This window comes from Muntiacus reevesi, chromosome 16 (genome assembly GCF_963930625.1).
Source record: "Muntiacus reevesi chromosome 16, mMunRee1.1, whole genome shotgun sequence".
In the NCBI taxonomy this organism is placed as follows: domain Eukaryota; kingdom Metazoa; phylum Chordata; class Mammalia; order Artiodactyla; family Cervidae; genus Muntiacus; species Muntiacus reevesi.
In genome coordinates, this window is record NC_089264.1 from 56,127,944 (window position 1) to 56,148,225 (window position 20,282).

General features: G+C 48.9%; 1 protein-coding gene across 10 annotated transcripts in view; it reads right to left on the bottom strand.

Moving 5' to 3' along the window:
* Positions 1-20,282, bottom strand: part of APBB2 (amyloid beta precursor protein binding family B member 2) — a 357,434-nt gene that overhangs the window by 58,253 nt on the left and 278,899 nt on the right. For all 10 annotated transcript variants that reach the window (XM_065907600.1, XM_065907601.1, XM_065907606.1 and 7 more), the window contains 2 exons: positions 11,169-11,315; positions 8,475-8,602 (listed from right to left, as the gene is read on the bottom strand). In XM_065907600.1, the coding sequence (XP_065763672.1) occupies positions 8,475-8,602; positions 11,169-11,315 (275 nt within the window). The remainder of the gene's footprint in view (positions 1-8,474; positions 8,603-11,168; positions 11,316-20,282) is intronic.

Here is a 20,282-nt window from a genome sequence, read left to right on the forward strand (position 1 = left end):
TTCAGCATCAGTCCCTCTAATGAATATGCAGGATTGATTTCCTTGATTGATTAACGAATTCAGGATTGACTGGTTGAATCTCCTTATAGTCCAAGGGACTCTCTCAAGACACTTCTCTAACACCACAGTTCATAAGCATCAATTCTTTGGCATTCAGCCTTCTTTACAGTCCAACTCTCATATCCATACATGACTACTGGAAAAACCATAGCTTTGACTATACAGACCTTCATTGGCGAAGTAATGTTTCTGCTTTTGTAATACGCTGTCTAGGTTTGTCATAGCTTTTCTTCCAAGGAGCAAGCATCTTTTAATTTTATGGCTGCAGTTGTCATCTGCAGTGATTTTGGAGCCTAAGAAAATAAAGGAGCTGCATTATACCCTCAATCATTGTATCTACCATGAAGCCCAAAATCTCAGATGATTACATTTAAGTGTAAGAGTTCAAGGTGATGATTTGTGTATGAAAGCAGTGACTGCCTATTCATCTGTGGTAACATAAGGCTTTTAGCGGCTTATCAAACAATCCTTTTTTTAAGTATATCAGTTCAGTGGCTCAGTCGTGTCCAACCCCATGAATTGCAGCACGCCGGGCCTCCCTGCCATCACCAACTCCCGCAGTCTACTCAAACCCATGTCCATCAAGTCGGTGATGCCATCCAGCCATCTCATCCTCTGTCATTCCCTTTTCCTCCTGCCCCCAATCTCTTCCAGCATCAGGGTCTTTTCCAATGAGTCAGCTCTTTGCATGAGGTGGCCAAAGTATTGGAGTTTCAGCTTCAGCATCAGTCCTTCCAATGAACACCCAGGACTGATCTCCTTTAGGATGGACTGGTTGGGTCTCCTTGCAGTCCAAGGGACTCTCAAGAGTCTTCTCCAACACCACAGTTCAAAAGCATCAATTCTTCGGCGTTCAGCTTTCTTCACAGTCCAACTCTCACGTCCATACATGACCACTGGAAAAACCATAGCCTTGACTAGATGGACCTTTGTTGTCAAAGTAATGTCTCTGCTTTTTAATACGCTGTCTAGGTTGGTCATAACTTTCCTTCCAAGGAGCAAGTGTCTTTTAATTTCATGGTTGCAATCACCATCTATATACAACAGTTCAATAACTGAGTGACACTCTGGGTTACAACAGTTACAACTCTTCCTGCTAAGACGTGAATCCATGCTGGTGTGGGTCATTAGGCTACACTGTCACTGATACTGTACTTCCTTCTGGTTTCGGAAAGCTCCAGTGTTCCACGAAGATTGTGGCACTTTCCAGACTGACAGTGAATCGCTGGAGCCTAGCATGATGGATCACCCCTCTGCTGCATCCAGAAAGGGCCATCCCTCATCTGACTTGGGAGTCAGGGGAAGTGCGAGAGGTGGAAGTTCCTCAGGGAGCATCATCACAATTTTTTGCTTCCCTTTGACGTGACAGCCTCAAGCCCCCATGTTTCACTGCCTGGTGATGAAACATGCTTATGAGAAACAGTGGGCCAGTTATCAAAACAGAAGATGCGTTTCTCAGAAGAAATTGTCTTTCATACATCCAACAGGGGCAGCACCACCAAGATGGATCGGCTTGCAAACAGCCTCCACACACTCCTCTGAGGGACTTCTTAGACAATCACTTACAGTGTCTTTCTGTAAAGGTTATTCTAGACTGAAAGTATTAGCTAGCATCCTGGCATGATTAATAGAAGGCAAGGAGGCCACTTTCACAGAGATAAAATACAACTAAGGTGTAAGTCAGCAGAATGGTCAAGTAAATTCTGATGCCTCTGCTTATTGTGTGTCTGTATTAAAAAGAAATTAACTCTAGAGGTCAAGATAATATTGGAGCAAAGGGAGAGAATTACTGCTGTCTCCCTGAAGACTTTACTCCCTGAGGCAAGACAGCATATACCTTAGATTAAATTTTTATCAGCAGATCTTGGAATTCCATCAATCTTTCATTACCGGCTGGCTCAGAAAACCCTCTGACTACTTGTCATTAGGAGGCTTTCCATCCTCCCGGTGAGGACCCGCCTCCCCCCATCACCCCTAGGAAAAGAAACAATGGCAAAGTGAAAATAGAGGTAAGTTTCTGATTAGCTCAGAAACCAAGAGGCCCATTATTTCTAAGCCCCTAAAAGAGAACTGCCCTTTATCACTGACAACTTCTACCAGCTCAGAAAGGATGTTTCCTTGGCACCCACGGTGTGCAAAGCTGGACAGAAAGAATCGCTGCACTCAACCTGGTCGCCTGAAAGCCCTCTTCTTGGCAGGCACGCCCTCCGCTGCCTCCTGCAGCCAGGGCTAACTCAATTTAAGGGTCAACACCAGAGAGTACACGCAGGAGACAGGAACCACACCAGTTATTGGAAGAGAGAGAGATCATATGAAGAATGGCGACTGCACAGCTGAAAAGGGAATAGGAAGAAGTCATCGTGAAGGCAGCCACTGCAAGAGGGGGCTGTGACCCAGAAGGTGGAGAGAACAAAGGCCGAGGCTGGAATTAGTAAACCCCGGAAGTCTGGAGAAGCCCCACGGAGCAAGACCTCTGACACTGAAGAGGTGGTATGCTGGGCTGGTGTCTCTGGACTTGAAGGAGGGCCAGGGACCCAGACCTTTCCAGGGGGTGCCTGAGCCAGTCGTGCTGGTGGCTCTGCATTTCTGTATTGGGAAAACTGTGTCACAGCTGATGCCCCGAGATAAAAACCCTGTTCCAGGACGAAGCTCGCAACCCAGGAGCTAAGTCCCGCCCCTCCTCCAGCCACACAGTCCCGTCAGGTCAGCGTCTAACGGCAGAAACCAGAGAAGCAGCAGTGTGGTCTGCAGGGCCCGGCTCCGGCCTCACAGAGCAGGCAGAGGACGGTGGGCGTGGAGCTCGGGGATAGCAGCCCGGTAACCGGCGCCGGAAGCAACAGGTCACAGGCTGGCAACACCGAGGTGGTCCGTGCCCAGACTGTCAGGGGCCTGCTTGCTTCACCGCTTCTTCGGTGATGGTGGTGTTGACTTGGCAACTGTTGGCCCAGCCAGAGACTCCATTTCCCAGAACCGTTTGCAGCGGCACGGGGCCACAGGGATGTGACCAGAATGCGGGCGTAGCAGGACGCGTGAAGGCTCCAGGCCGCCACCAACTTAGAGACAAGCCCCTTGGCCGGTCAGACTGGGACGACACCGCAGAGCAGAACAGGACTTGCCGCTTCCACAGACCTCCTTCAGAAGTCACCGTGACTGCCTGACTCGGCAACAATGAACGCATTATTACCTTCAACACTCTTTCTGTAAGGAACCAGGCCATGCTGGGTCCACCACATTTGAGTCTCATATTGTTTTTTACCTTTCCTTTTTTAAATAACCCATGAACGATGGAAAGACACTCTTAGCTCGGGGGCCTCTACTTGTAATTCACACCCCTCGTTTTATCTCATTAAGAAAAGGGACCAGGCCTAGAGTGTGAAGTTCTTAGCCTCCCCGCTGACCCCAGGTTACTTTGAACCATCCATTATGTCTTGTCAGGATTAACAGAGGAGCTTCTGCTTAGACAGAGGACAATTCCTAGAGCCTGTCTTTGCCCAGTTAGCTGGGTCACTTAAGGCAAATCACACTCTCTGACCTCAGTTAATCTCTAAAATAAAAGGGTTTAAAGACACTGGTTACTCAGCCATCTTTTACATTTAAAAGCCTGTAAGTTTCAGTTTTACATATTTTAACTAGCTTACAGTCAGGGTGCCCCATGCATCAGCCCCCAACCCCATCCCAACCCAAGCTGCGAAATTAAGTAGCATTTTTCACAAGAATCAACACAAAACAACGCTGGCAGGAAAACAAAAGCACGAACTCTGTGTGGTGAAGGACCTCTAAAGCAACTTAAGCCAGGAGCTTGGTGGGTAAAACCAGCTGGAAATATCCCAAGAGAAGAGAAAATGAAAAAAAAAAAAAATACTCAGTGCACTTGAGACTTACTATGTTATTTAGATAAAAGTTCCCTGAGATCTTAACTAGATCAAACAGCTAAGCCATAGATAAACATTTGAAAATTTATGAATAATCTATCACAAGGTAAAAATTGTTCATCAAAAAGAGAAAAGAGATGCATAAAACACACTCTCAGAAGAGAGGCTCCGCTATACAAACTATAAACACAAACAGCATCTCAGGGCCGAGATTCACCCTGCAGAAGAAAGTGCTCTGTAAGAAGAGCTTGGGCCCAGTGGCTGCGAGGGCCGCTGTTAATCAGGAAGGGATTTTATTTCCTTAGAGCAGGCCCAGTGGGGGTCTCCACTTATAATGGTTATTTATTACAAGGAATTCCAATTCTTCCTAAAGACAAAAATAGCGACCTAGCATTGCCACTAATTTAAATTAACAAGTTTATTGACCAGAGCAGCATTTCCTAAAGTGTGTTCCATGTGATCACATCTCCATGAAGAAAAGAGTCCTAGTCCACATCAGCATAGGAGAACCTGTGAGAGGGTCCGGAGCAAAGGGGCTTGTCACACTTGGTTTAACACACTCTTCCATCTGACTCTAGAGCCTTTTTTATTTCAAGGGAAGTCTATGAACATCTGATCTGATTAGCGCTCCATGCTACAGCGACCCCACTCATGGGGTCTGAAACCCCGCAGCTATGGCACTTTCCTTTCTCGTGGGAACAAACGGGACTAGCAGGCTATCGGCAGCGCCCAGAGGATCTGCGCGCCCCTTCCCAGACCTGCCGCAGGAGGCGAGGAGGGTCCCTCTCTAAGGTCTCCTGTGTTCAGAGCTTGTGTCTGCTTGCTGCTGACACCTCTTTACAGGAACGAGGAGCGTGCTTTCTCCCAGGGCCCAGTGAGTAAACAGGAGAGCTGTGGCCAGGATTGGCAGAGCCCCTGAAACTGTTAAGTCCCTCCGAACCCATCCTTGGAAGAGAAGCCTGTAGGTCCACAGAAACAAGATGCAAGGTGTCACGGGTGTCACCTGCTCCAGTCCCCGGAGGCAAAATGCCAGCTCTACGACTCAGGCACAGATGGGGACAGCCTCCCATGGGAGCAGGTCAATCTGTGCCCCCTGGGGCTGCAGTTCCAACTCTGATTGGAAATACAGGGCTCTTTGTGAAACCCCTTTCCCCAGTCTGTGCCTCTGGGAGGTTTAACATTTATTTCACTGTGGTCAAAAAGAACTAAAGTACAGAACAGTCAAGAAAGAGGAAGGAGGCCTCCCTCTGCCTAGTAATCATGCTCCCCAGGTGATACTAGGGGCAAAGAATCTGCCTGCCAATGCAGGAGACATAAAGAGGTATGGGTCCAATCCCTGGGTCGGGAAGATCCCCTGGAGAAGGAAACGGCAACCCACTCCAGTATTCCTGCCTGGGAAATACCATGGACAGAGGAGTCTGATGGGCTACAGTCCATGGGGTCGCAAAGAACTGGACATGACCAAGCGTCTGAGCGTATGGCTGCATAATGCAAATGGACTCCAGGAAGCACTGTTCTTAAGACCGGCGTGAGTCTCCAGAACAAGACAAAAACTTCAGTCCTGTCCAGCAACCACTAACACCCCGCAGAGAACCAGCCCCTGGTGCCAAGGAGACTTCTCAGCTAATCATAATAAGAGGCTTCTCTGAATCAACCTGAGGCATCAGTAGGGGGGTGTCACAGCTGGATCACCTCCTTACCAAAGTAAACTTCCTCCACAAGGAATTTCTGCAGAGCAAACCAAACCCACTTGAAAGCCTTAAAAAAATGCTAAACCCCAAATAACTTTATAAATTCTGAAATTACATGGCTCAGTGAAGCACTCAGAATTTCACGAGAAACTGCCCTTCATGCCTCTGGTATACATACTTTTCATATTCATTTTAACCACATCAAGAAATCCCCTAAGAGATTCCATTTTCTCAGCAAGGGAAGTTACAAAAGAGAATTCGAAATGGACTTGTTTTTGCAAGCAAAATGAAACACTTTTATGTTTTATTCATGCAAAGTGTAAGTCCCTTCGCAGCATTACAAATTGAATTTGCTCTTGTAAATTGCTGTAAAGGAAAAAAAGAAAAAAGGGAATCAAAAGCAAAACCAAGTATCTTTAAAAAAAAGAATAATAATCAGGAATACAAAGATCCCTTCTTTCAGAGAATGAAAACTGCAATGGGGAGAAACTGAAACTTTCCCTGACAGACATATTTTTTATTTACTGCTTCCAAAAGCAGCCCAGCCCAAGGGCCCCCAACCAACGTGGGAGCTTCTGAGGTCCTGAAAGCTAATGTGGAACCCTCAGTGTATTTCTAAATTACACTTACCTGCTAATAACATTGAGTAAGAACAAGAAGGGGTTTAAAAACCATGAGTAACTCAGTGCACATTTCAGATACATAACCAAGGCAAGGTAACCTAATTTACACCGATATCACTGGGCGCCGTGGAGGGGTGGGTGGTTCCTTCCACTTTGTAGGACAACTGAACACCGCATCTAGAACAGCCTCTGGCCCTCTGCTATCAAATGATAAACTGCACTCAAAACCTCCCTGAGGTCTGATCCCTCCCTCACCCTCTCTATCTTTGAAAGGAAACCATGTAATTAGCTCTCTCTCCGAGAGTGGATGCTGCTTTAACAAATCAAAGCTAACATGGATTAAGCATTTTCTATGTCCCCATCACCATGCCAATTACTATACACACACACAGGCACAAACATACACATGGTGAGTGGTCCTTATTATCATCCCCATTTAACACACGAGAGGAGCTGAGCCCAGGGCTTGAATAATTTTGTCTGCTGGAATTCGAATCATATTTTTCACCCTGAACAGATAGCATCTGGCCTTAAAGAGGTGGGGTGACCTGAAAACCTCATTGATGAAATCCACTCACAAGCTAACCTTAAGAAAACACAGCCCCAACCAGTTGGACATGCATACAATGATCTTCACCTCGGCTCCTGTCTTAAAAACAAACATGGAGGATAGGAAGTAGGGAAGGATCAAACATCTTACACTCTTCCATCAAGGCTAAACGTTTTTGAATATGTACAAACATCATCATGTATTTTCCTTTAATTTCAGTGCTCCAGCTCTGCCAAGCAAGTGAATGACAGGTGTGGATGCATAATCTAGCTACTCACTCCCTTCAAAGCACCTGGTACCGCTGTCACTGTTCATCACTGTCACAAAAGCTCAAAGATACAGCTGTGCTCCCGGGAAGGTTTATCCAATCAGCCATCAAAGGACACTCCACCTCTCTCTTCTGCGACCATTTCTATGTCTGGTTCCAGCAAAAATGCTTGTTCTTTGATGAATGCTTATCCATTTTCCTTTCAGGCTTAGCATTTGGAACTGAATCAAAACACCATTGAATTTGCTACTGCCTGAGGCTGGGTGAAGCCAAGGCTGAACCCCCTAGAGGACCACACAACCCAACAAACCAGAAAACCCAGGAATGTAGTCACAGGCTCCAGAGAGCCATCTCTCTGTCATCTGGGATTTCACCAGCTTCCGCAATGCTCTTGTCCATTTTCAACCAAGTAATAAGTCATCCTACAGCTCGTCCCTAAATGCTAGGAGATCTGCAGGCACCTTCAGAGTTGCCAAAGATTAATTATAATTCAAGAGTTAGATGCATTTCATGCAGCCTAATTTACTTAATAAAGTATCAAAGTCTGATGTCTGTGATACCTGCCACTTTATCACTTAGAACAGGCACTTGAAAACCAGAACTTCCCTGTTTCCAGTCACTCTGGAGAACAAAAAGATTCACAACACATCTAAGTAAGAAGTACTTGCTGGAAATGACGGATTTCAGAAAAATACACATTGAATGGAACGTTGATTTGACCAGACATTTCAAATGTTAAAACTGTTCAGCCAACTTCAAACTCCAGGAGTTCCTGATGAGCATGAGTTAATGACCTAAAGCTTGTGATCTGGATAAACAAGGTCCTACTGTATGGCACAGGGAACTGTATTCCATATCGTGTGATAAATCACAATGGAAAGAATATGAAAATCACACACGTGTAACTGAATCACTCTGCTGTATAGCGGAAATGAACACATCATTATAAATCAACTACACTTCAATAAAATAATTAAAAAAAATAAAGCTTGGGGTTAGAGGCGGTTCAACCTCTCCCTTCCAACAAGCCCTCTACGAAGAAAATACCAATAGCAGAGCATCTGAAATAGCTGAGACTCTACTTTAAAACGGACTGTAGTGAAGAGGAAAAAAACAAGGTCAGAGTTCCGAGAGTCTGGATGAGCTGGGAACTTAGATGGGATGGGGAGGTGGAGAACCGTGCAGAACCAGAGGCACGGTCCAGAGCTGAAAAAGGCCTGAGGGACGGAGACCGGGAGCGGAAGTAGCTGGTTTGCGAGGCTGGGATAGAGAAGTGCTCTCACTCTTTACATTTCTGCAGAGAGCTCACCGCCACATTTCACACACTGACATGCAGCAACAGCAAGGCTCCGCGTTGGCGCAGAAACTGGGCCACCTGGCGAGGTGACACAGGACGCGCGGGGCACTCACCGGCCGTTGTCGCGGCCCACGCCCCACACGCGGATGCTGACGATGGGCTGAGCGTGCAGCACGCTGCGGTCCATGGGGTCCACCAGGCTCAGCGTGTCGTTCTCCAGGACCAGGTACATGTCCTTCCCCTGGGATTCAACGAGAAGACCGCTTACCTCCTGCACAAAGCCGCGCATCCTCAGGACGATTGTGGCTACCAAGGGATGTCGGTTCAGTGATCAAAATATCGCCCCCTGGGTCTGAAATTTGTTTTTTAAGGGAGAAACATCCTTTCTTGATTAAAATATTTATAAATCCTTCATCTTCCCCTCACGTGCCTAATTTCTCTCTCCTCCAAATCCTCTGAAATGTGTCCCTAGCCTGCTTTCGAGCTGGCTCTTATTTTTAATTATTTACACTTTGAATCTTTACTCTAAGAAAACAGGCTAATGGCAGGTTCCCTGGAGAATCTGCTCTCTTACTAACTGCTGGTCAGCCGGACTCTTGTAACCTCTGTCCCCATTCCTTCCCCTCTGCCCAGACCCTACCAGCCGTCCCTGTGATGGCCTTCCTGGACCCACAACAAGGGCTGTCTCTTCTCGGCTCTTACACCGCCTCTGATCTGTGTGATCTGCCTGGTGAACAGCAGGCACGGCTTGGTGACACTTCTCGAGGCTTCAGCAGCTTCTGCTGATGTGCCTTTGTGAGATCTCAGATGTTACAGCACGCGCTTCAGCCTCCTTGGCTCGTGAACGCTCTCACTTGCCTCAGAGCTTGGTTTGTTATTATCTCCAATTAGCAGATGGGGAAACTAAGGCTTACAGGGTAAGTGACTTGCTCATGATCCGACACAGAGGCCGAGATGCCTTTAGCCACGGGAGGGGGGAGCGGTGCTGCGGTGATACCAACACTGGGGAGGAGGAGGTTTCCAGCATCACTGTTCAGGCTCTGGTCTCCTGTCCCCCCACATACTAATGGCTCTTTGAGGGCAGGAACACTAGCCCATCCAACTTCATTCCCCTTGCAAGCCCTCAGGCGTTTTAAGAAATTATTAAATGCTTGCTGCCTGACGGAAAGGCTGTGTCCACTGCAGGTCATGGTCAGCCCAGATGCCGTGGCGTGGATGCCAGGGAGGTCTAGGCTACGCTACGCGAGGCTGAGTCGCTTCAGTCATATCCAGCTCTTTGTGACCCCTTGGACTGTAGCCTGCCAGGCCCCTCCGTCCATGGGGATACTCCAGGCAGGAATCCTGGAGTGGGTTACCACTTTCTTCTCCACCAGGACAGTCTGGCGGGGAAGAACGGTGAGGCTTCTTGGCCGATCTTCAAATTCCAAAGCGGGACAGAAAACCTGCTCCTTGGTCTGGGTTTTAAGAACCCAGGTCCCATCACAGGTTCTCAGAGTGAACACAAGCTCTGCCGCGGGGGTGGCAGACGTGGGTGTTGCAATGTCTCCGCTCGCCGGTGTTTAGTTAAGCCAAGCGTCTACAGCTGAGATCCAGGATGATTGGAAATCTTCCGAAAGGGGAAGAGAGCCACTTCCAGGCGAGAGCAGTGGCAGTAAATAAAACTTGTGCAGGGTGCTGTAACTGCAGACCCTACAGAGCCTGGGGCGACAGACCGCAGGCCGCCTCAGGCCTGAAGCGGCCCCCCGTGTGTCTTCTGGGGGGGCTGCAGCTCACGTGACGTGCTGTGGGCAGGGTTTCTTTCTATGGACACATTAAGGTCACAGTTGTGTCCAGACCCTGGGCAAAGAGCCAGCTGCTAATTAATCAGCCTGTAGATTAATCAGGATTGAGAGGCAGGTCCTGGAGAGATTCTGCCTCCCAGAACCTCATGGAGGCTGGGCAGCCAGTGAGCAGTTAAGCGATGGTTGGCAGAGCCAAGAGGATGGGCCAAGCTCGAGGGGAGGGTTGCAGTCTCCCACCCTGTCCCCCCAGTGCAGGCCAGGCTCCCTTCTGCCCGCCTTCAGCTGAGGGCTGCCACGTGCTCAGGAGCTGCAACATCACAGAGTCCTGAGGAGCTGGGGCCCCGTGAGCAGGGCAGGTCCTGGGGCCCTCGGGGGCCAGCCAGGCGACGTGCTTTCGGATAGCTGAGAGCTGACTGGGAATCTCTGGAGCCTTTTCCGTATCTCTCTTTGTCCTTTCCCACCAGGACCTGGGTCAATGGCTGCAGCCTAAGAGAAATCTGCAGCCAGACGCAGTGGGGAGTGGCCCCCAGCGTAATTCCCGCCTGGTAACCACTCCTCCTGCACCGGCTTCCTGGCAAATACCTCAACGGTGCTAAGAGACTCTAAAAGGGTTTGGGCTGACACTGTCACCCATGTTAAATATGTTCTGTAGGACGTGACCCACAGGGAGATCAAATCCACCCCACCCCTCCCTGCCACACACACACACACACACACACACACACACACACACACACACACACTCACACAGTGCATTTCCTTGGGTCCTCACAAAGGCAACAGAGGCCGTCTTCATCAGTCAACCCTACCAACAATCTCCATGTTACAGGACAGAACCAGGGACCACTGCTGGCTGATAACCTAAAGTGAGAATGGTTGGCTGAGCGTGGAATATCCCCGGTACCCAATAAATATCTTCAGCGCTCCTCAGTACTGTGTCCCTCGGCTCTTGGGGCTCTGGGGATTCAAGAGGCACAGCAGGAATGCAAGCAAGCCTGACATGAATGACTTTCACCTGTAACTTACCTCTCCCCAAATGCCGACTGTATCTCGGATGTCATTTTTGCAGTAGGAAAGCTGCCTGATGCAGTTGTTGACGGCAACGCTACTCTTGCCAGGAGCGAGGTCCTCCTCTGCCATCTCCACCCACCCCAGAGAGCGCACAGCGAAACACTAGGAGGAAATCAGAGAACCGGAGATTACTCGCTGGCCACATGGAGCCAAGATCCTCTACAAAATGCGCTTAATGTGTCTTCAATGACTACAAAATGTTCAGTTATCGAATTTAATAACTAATTCTCGACTGCTGAAAAATTTAATTGTGGCTATTTTTTACTACTAGAAAATGTAGTAGTGACTTTATTCTTGCCTACCTTCCTGTGTGTGTGTTCAGTATTTTTCTTAGAACCAATTATTAGAAGTAGAATGATACAGCTAATGGGCTTCAGCATTTGTAAGCTCTTTTTTTCTAGTATCTGGCAGTATCAGTATCTTTTATCTAGTATCAGGCAGGATTTTTCAATAGTAAGAACCTCAGAGGGTTCTCACAAGGAGTAACCTCTATGAGATTTGTTACTTGCTAAGCACCTAGGAAAAGACAATAGAAGGGAAAAAGAATTAAATACATGTTTGGCCCTTGTTTCTAATGGGGCAAAATGTATTCTCTAATCTCCAGAAACAAAGGAAAACAGAGAGTGGGGGTGTGCGTTCACCACAACAAATCTCAGCGTCTGTTATTAGCACCAAATCCTTAAAAGTCTACAGAATAATTAACCTGTAAGAAAAGAGCACAAATGCAATTCATTCTCTTACCATTTAGAGATATTCAACTTGAGATCATGCGCCTCATCTTCTTTTTAAAATTGAGTTCAGGTATTCAATTTTTTTTAAATATGTAAAGTATCACATGCATGTTGCAACAGATAAAAAAATCCAAAAATGTACAGGGAAGTTCATGGGACATAAGAGGGCAAGTTGGATGCAGCATCTATCTAGTTGTTAATCGCCAGGGTTACCAGGTGGCTGGAACTGCACCCTCTCACGGCAACCTGTGACGCAGGTCCCCTCCTGAGCTGCACATCAACGGAGGAGAGCACGTTCCCAGGACAGGAGGGGCGAGCAAGGGGCCAGACCCCTGTGGAGCCAGCAGGCTGCCTCTCAGCATCTTCTGAGGTTTCCAAAACTGCACTTCACGACAAAACGAAGAGATGCAGCGAAGTGTCCCTAAGTGGCCACATTCAGGCTAGTTTAACCTTCCCTGTGTCTCAGCGCCTATTCCCAGACGGGGTGCCTCCTTCCTGAACTTTTAATCACTTTCTAAAAAAAAAAACCCACCAAAATACTGAAAACGTTAACAGAATGTGGGTCCTCAGGTCCTAGAGGTACCTGGGCCCTGGTGCGGCGCCCATGTGGAACGGAACAGCTCCCGCACGCTGACGGTGCCCGTGAGGCCTCTTACAGAAACACCAAAAAGAGAAGGTCATAGCTACAACTGCAAAAGCCACTCAGGACCCCGGGCCCTGGGGAGAGGTTCTGGGAGACGCCCTCACAGTGCACGTGCGCGTGTGTATCTGTGGGAGAGACAGAGCCCGAGGGGAAGGTGCCACCGGAGCCGGGGCTGCTCCCCCTGAGGCCCTGCTCCCTTTATCCTGCGAGGGGGCGGGTCAGAAACGCCGCAGGAGGACACCTCAGCGCATCTCCCCGCGTTTCATGAAGACCCACAACTTCAAGGGCCATGCCTGTAAAGACGCATTTTCTGCTTCCTGCAGTCTTTCTTGGTTCCCAACAAAGTCCCTGGTGAGTAAAATCACAACGCCACAATCTCCCGGCTTCCATCTGCCATTTTGGTCTTGTTATGCACCGCCTTATAATGGAAAATCCCACCTTTTCCACCTTCACCAAATGTGCGGAGGTTTTCCTCCATGCCAAAGAGCAGTTCTCAGTCACCAGCAGGGTGTCTGAAAGTTCAGCTCAATTCTGACACTATCTACCTGGAGACAGCATCAGATCCCACAGGTTTAGGGCTCAGCCCTACAAGACCCCCTCTCCCACACCCCTGCCAACTTCACTTGCCAACTGCAAGCCTGTTATCACCTGAGCCAACCAGCTACAGCTTGAATGTTCTGCTGGACCGTCCTCACTGGGTTCGCTTTATTCGCTAGAGTGGCCGGCAGAACTCAGAGAAACGTTTTATGTACTAGATCACTGATGCAATTGTTTGGTCACGAAGTCATGTCTTTGCGACCCCATGGACTGTAGCACGCCAGGCTCCTCTGTCCTCCATTATCTCCCGGAGGGTTAGGATAAAAGGACACAACTCAAGAAGAGCCAGAAGGAAGAGATGCACAGGGTAAGGAGCAAAGAAAGCGTGAGAGCTCCCATGCGCTTCCCAGGGACCACTCTCCCCGCCTCCACATGCGTTCCAACTTGGAAACTCTGAGTCCTGTCCTCTGGGTCTTACGGAGGCTTTATTACATGGGCGTGATTGGTTAAATCACAGGCCACTGGTGACTGAACTCGACCTCCAGCTCCTCTCCCTTCCTTGGGGATGGACATGGGACTCAAAGTTTCCACCCCCTAGAACCCAGTGGGTTCTACTGGCAACCAGATCCCACCCTTAGGGGAGTTCTAGAAGTCATCTTATAGATATTTACTCATTTAATCCTCACCTCAACCCTACCAGGTTGATATGAAGTTACTGTATCCATTCTATAGAAGAGGAAGGAGAGTGAAGCGCAAGGCTGATAAATGGTGGACCGAGGTTTCCAGCCCAGGCAGCTAGACCCCTGGGTTCTCACTCTTACTGCTCTGCCTTATGCCTGAGATGCTGGAGGAGCAGAGTCCAACTGGGCTGGGCCCACAGGAGGCCAGGAGCACAGTCAGAAAGGCCAACACAGTCAGAAAGGCCAACACAGTCGAGCGTATCAGGCCCGGGAGCATGTGTGCTCCGTCGTGTCCGACTCTTTGCAACCCCATGGACGGTAGCCCGCCAGGCTCCTCTATCCATGGAATTCTCCAGGCAAGAAGACTGGAGTGGGTAGTGATTTCCTTCTCCAGGGGCTCTTCCTGACCCAGGGATGGAACCGCATCTCCTGCATTGGCAGGCAGATTCTTTTACCATCTGAGTCACCAAGGAAGCCCAGCCCAAGAGCAGGGACAGCCTAAATTAAAATTTTAGCTCTGACTTAAAGGTACTGTGATCTTGGCTGTGTAACTTACAAAGTCTCATGTTTTTAATTTGCAAAAATGGGAATAACAGCAAAACTTAACTCAGAGGGTTCTCAGGAGGAGAAAACAACATAATACAGGTAGAAAAGACACCATAAGCACTGCTGAGAGAAAGTGCAAATGATCACAGTGCCGCACACACCTTGAAGGCAGTCATCCAAGGGGGAAAATGAAAGGAGATTGGGAGATTCGCAATAAGCCTGACCCCCATGTTCCAATGACCTCCAGGATGGTTTTGGTTTATGTTTGTTTTCTGGCAAAATCGTTAAGAGCAGCTCCCTTTATTCTTGAAAGTGTCCTAGTTTGCATAATAAATTATAGTCACTCCAGTCAAAATTCCAGTGAATTCACCCTCTGGCACAGAGACTGAGGTTTGAATGTATCATATGCACGAGATACGCCCAGGTGGAAACGGGTTCAATACGGCAGGCTGTGTGTGTGTGTTGGGGGGTGGGTACGGGGAATAATACCCTAATACACCAGCATTACTGTGGGATGGCGCTATGCCCTAAAACTAGAAGCCAGGAAAGCATTTCCCCACTTCTTATACAGCCTATTACAGAACGCTATAGTCTGTGAAGACCCAAAGAATTTATTAACATTAAGGAAGGTGAAAAAGAATACCGGCTGTTTTTTGCCTTTGAGTCCAAGAATGCATGGATTTCAAAAGACAACAGTCCTGACAATACAAATAATTTCCTGTACGTATTCAACAATTCGGCTGTTGTAACTTAGTTTCTGGTCTGAAAAACTCCACCACTGGTCCCCACGGCCACAGTGAGAGGACGTGGACGCGCGTGGGAGAAGCCCCACCAAGGAGCCGGCTCCATCTCCTCCCAAAGAGCCGAGCGGCAGAGAGCCACGTGCGCGACTTGGCGCTGCCCCCGTGTGGCCAGGAAGGTTCACTGCCACCGCCTTCCCATAAAGTCAGGAAATCATGAAGACACAATCAGCTTTCCCAATACACACTCACAGAAGAGGAGGAACTCAAAACAGTCAATCCAAATAGGTAATCAAATATCTAACCAATCTGACTGCTTAATCACTTTTTTCAAACTCTGAAGAAGAAAAAAATCAACATTTGTACTCTGATGCTCATTCTTCAATAGCTCTTTACCAAAAGGGTAAAAATGAGTCATGAATGGTTGGTTCAGGGTACGGACTGTACCCTAGATCTAGATCAGGAGGATCCAGATTCAAGTCACGACTTTGTACCTACCAGCTAGAGGCTTTGGGGCAATCACTACTGGTCTCTAAGATTTAGATTTTATGTGTAAAATGGGGAGAATAATAGTACCTCTACTTTATAGTACTGTTGTTGGACTGAGATAATATAGGTAAGACTTTTAGCATATCTGGCATATAATAAGAACTCAATAAGCATTTATCATGCTATCGATAAATTTTAACTTTTATGAGTGGATTTTACAGATTTCTCTAGTTTAACTGATGTCAGCCACAGCTAAAAACACTCAGAAGGCTCTGTTAGAACACAGAAAACCAGACACCATCCCCGCCGTTTCTGATTGCGTGGGGCAGGGTAGGGCCCTCAAACCTGCATTTGGGATAGTCTCCCAGGTGATGCTGAAGTGGCAGGTCTGGGGACCACACTTGGAGAATCTCCTTACTCGTTGTCATGCTGGTTCCCACGGCTGATCCTAAAAGGCAGATCTAGGCTCAAATCTCAGGACTGCCACTTACGATGTGCGATCTTGGGCGTGCTCATTCACCGTCCTGTGCCTCAGTTTCCTCGCCTGTAGAACAAGGACGCTGAAGTCCCTGTCTCACAGTAGCCTGCGCGTACTGTGAGGTCGGGCTGGGCAGAGTCTGCTGCTGTGCCCGTTGCCGCCATCGGTTATCACGGGCGTTTAGGGAACCAAGGTCACGGCTGAACCGGGAGGGATGCGGCTCTTGGTTGGGGCTGCTTTCTCTCCCACCTGCTCTCTCTCCCCTGCACTGGAACCAATGGTCGTGTCTTGGCTGGAATCACATATCCCCTTTCGCCTTCTGTTAGAGTCCTCCAGTAACAGAGACGGAGGCCTGCGGAGAAACTCCTCCTGAGACACAGCGCTAAGCCTTGGTTTCTGGGGCCCGTCAGTCATGTGTCTGCACGCCTCTAGACCATCGGTGTGGCTCAGCCTCCAGGAACCTACTTCCTGAAGGCTTCCTCAGCTGGAAAAGGACAGTAACACTAGGCTCAGAGCACCAGGAGACCCAGAGTGAACAAGGATGCTCAGGGAAGGGGCACTGCAGGCCCTCAGCAAGCGTTCCCTTCTTCTCTCTCTGGCTCCAGGAGACCCTCTCATGTTCTCCTCCGTTCTCCCACAGGCCTTCTTCTCCCCCTCCTCTGGAGTTTTAACAAGGACAAGCAAGATGAGAGCCTACTGGCTGGAAACTGGGGGAGGGGAGAGACGAGGGTATGGGAGCCGATGGAGTTACAGTCAGACGCAAGCCTTGCCTCCAGCCAGCTGAGCCGGCTCTGTGCATGGTGTCAGGGACGCTGCTGCTCAGACCAGCGTAATCCACAGAGCGGCGCCTTCGACGCCCAGAACACAGTTAATGCTCTGCCTAAGTACTGAAGGATGATGACAAAAAAGTCAATGATACCAGAACTGACAGCAACACTAAATTACAGATATTAAAAACACTAAGAACATCCAAGAGAAAAGCTACAATTTAGTTTACACTGCAAGTGTAATCCTAATCCATACTCATTTACTGGGAGTGCTTTACCACTCAGCTAGATTACTCTGTAGCACAATAACAACTGTATAGTGTATACAATCAGTAAACATTAATTGAGCGCCTGTTGGTTCCTGGAGACACAGGAAATGAGCAGGATGTAGAGTAGACATGAAGCAGGAATCTGCTGCATGGCAATGAGAAATATGGGGACAGAGAGGCACGCGTATGTGTTGGGAGTCTTTTAACTCAGAGAGAGGGAATCATGGACAGCTTACTGAAGGATATGGTATTGAGCTGAGCCTCGTAGGATGGATGGACTTACTCATCTAACAGAGATTTACTGACAACTGTGATACGCCAAGTACTGGAGGCACATCAATGAACCTCAGAGGCCGAACGCTCTGCTCTGAGTAGTATTTCAAGAAAGTGGAAGGGTGTATTCACTTGCTGTGACAGCAGAGGTCGCACAGCTCTGCTGACATAAACCACGAGGAGTGAGGTACAATGGTACGGGGGGAGGGGACGTGGGACAGGGGTTTAGGGCCTAGGTTTTCAAGTCACTGACATGGGATCAAAGCCCACGCTGGCTACTACAGGCGGTGTGACTGGAGCCAAGGTACTAAACGTTGGAACGCGTCAATCTCCTCACCTGCTGCAGGGAGGGTGGTGGTGTGCACCGCCTGGGGGTACTGGCATGATCAGCGGAAGCCTTAGGCGAAGAACAGGGTCTGGCCCAAAGCGGATGCTCAAAAGTGGCTGGTGTTTTCACAAGGTCTCTGGCTCAGGGGGTGAAGAATCCACGTGCAATGCAGGAGACACAGAAGATGCAGGTTCAATACCTAGGTTGGGAAGATCTCCTGGAGGAACTGGCAGCCCCCTCCAGTTTACCTGAAAAGTCCCACGGGCAGAGGAGTCTGGTGGGCTACAGTCCAAAGGGCCGCAGAGTCGGACCAGACAGAGCCACTGAACGGGAAGGCACCCTGATCCCTTTCTGAAGAGTCATGCGCGCGTGCAGAGTCGCTCAGCTGTGTCTGACTCTGTGAGACCCCATGGACTGCAGCCCTCCAGACTCCTCTGCCCACAGCATTTTTCAGGTAAGAAGACTGCAGTGGGTTGCCATGTCCTCCTCCAGGGGATCTTCCTGACCCAGAGATGGAACCTGTGTCTCCTTCAGCTTCTGCAACAGCAAGTGGATTCTTGACCACTGATCCACCTGGGAGGCCCAGTCAAAAGCATCAGGACTGGGGAATTCCACCACCAGTCAGTCAATTCTGCTTCATTTTTTCCAACTTATGATCAAACATCACTACGGCTATTACCTTGGGTGGCTGGGGATGGGGAGAGGCCCGCGGCCTGGGGAGAAGGAGGAGAAGAAAGCCCCCAGGGTCCATCATCTCATGAGCCTACCTAAGAGTCCACGGACCCCGCAGATCCACTGATGGGCTTCAAGAAGTTCTAAATCTCCTACAAATATATCCCAAATCATGTGTGTCTGCCATGTAATCCAAAGAGGATCCAAAGCTGTCCAAAGGGTCTGTGGACATAAAGCACTTTAAAAGAATCCCAAGGAGTTTGGAAATCAGAGTACCCAACTCATCAAGAAATTAATTAAGAAATTAATCAAGAAATTAATTGATGTGTTCAGGGTAGAAAAAGCTGAGTAGCTGGCATCTGAGTTCTTCTTTCTGAGACATGGATGAGGAAAATGGTTAGACGGCTCTACATGAGAAAGGATCAGGGATTCAGGGGAGAAAGGGAAATGGGGGAGGGTCAGTGAGAAAGGGCTGGAGCGCCTCTGGGGAAGCTCTGAAATGGCAGGCAGTGCCTGAATGACGTATAAAGGTGAAGGAAGTCCAACACCCAGTTCTGAAAACCAGTGACTAACTTCTGATGCAACGTAAGCCCCCTCTATATTATCCCTGGTGCTCCAGCAGAAGCCCGCCAGAGAGACGGCTGACGTCGTCAGGAATGAAGAGAAGGGTGAACTCCGGCCCTGGGTAAATGCTTGGCAGAGGACAGTAGTGGCAAAGGCCTCGAGCGTGGAGCACTGAGAGTCCACACAAGAGAAACGTAAGCCCAGGTAACGGGCAGAACCGGTGGGGGTGTTGGCGGGGGACCCATGAACTTTGCAGGATGTGAGGCAGGGACTCAAGCCCATCTCGCCTGCATCCTAAGAACATAGAGATCCCGCGGCGGCCTGAGCCACGCAGAGCTGCTCTGCAGAGGCTGTTTATGTCTGTGTTTGGGGTCAGGTGGGAAAAAATATATGTAGCCTTGTTGTATGGGACTGTGAGGAAGGACCTTTTGAATAATCATACAGCCTGCAGAGAAACTGAGAGAGAATCTGATTTTACTTCATACTGGTGGCTGCTGTAAGGTAATATAGTCATCACGTTTGACAGCCTACATCCTGTGATGTCCCCCTAAGAACCTGGAACTGTCCACTGCCCTTCTCCTCCCCAGTTACTGCATCAGAAACAGCGCGGACCTGATTTTTGCCTACAGGACTGTCCAGATTTTGCTGAGAAATAAGGCAGCCAGTAATAAAGAAAGGGCTGTGGCCTCAAATGACTTTCAGAGCGTGTTCTAAAAATGCACAGGCTTTTCAGGATTCCAAATATCTTCCTTCGATTGTGGTTTCGATAACACACAGGGAAGTCGTCAGCAAATCAGAGCTTGTGGTCATGATATATAGGAATGTAGACCACTGTCATTATGGACACAGGGTGAAACAAAATTAGGCTTCACCTGCCACTGGTTTTCCTGGAAACACTGAAGTTGGGCTTTCTAAATTCAGCATCTCGGTGGGCTCCACCAGAGAGATGCCTGGGGATGCTGGAGTGGAGCCTGACCTAGTTCTCCATCCGCTGAAGCGAGGAGTCAGCCTGATTCATTATTCAGCCGGGCAACAGCCTGGGCAGCCAGGGAGGACCCAAAGAGCATTACTACGCCGACCCCAATGAGCACATCGGCTGTTCCTCCCCAGACTGTCTGCAACATGGAGAGCAATCGAGCAGAGAACAAGACACCCGCCCCCCTGGGGCCACGGGCCCGCGAGCACCGCTTACTTAACTCTCCCTTTTTCCTACTTTTCAGAGCAAGATCACCCTACTGGAAAGATTCGCCCTATGCTAACACCCTATGCTGACAGCGTATGCTGTCAAAGTGGACACTCATTGTAATGACCAACACGCAGGTAGTGATGACAGCGTGCCAGGCACCGACAAC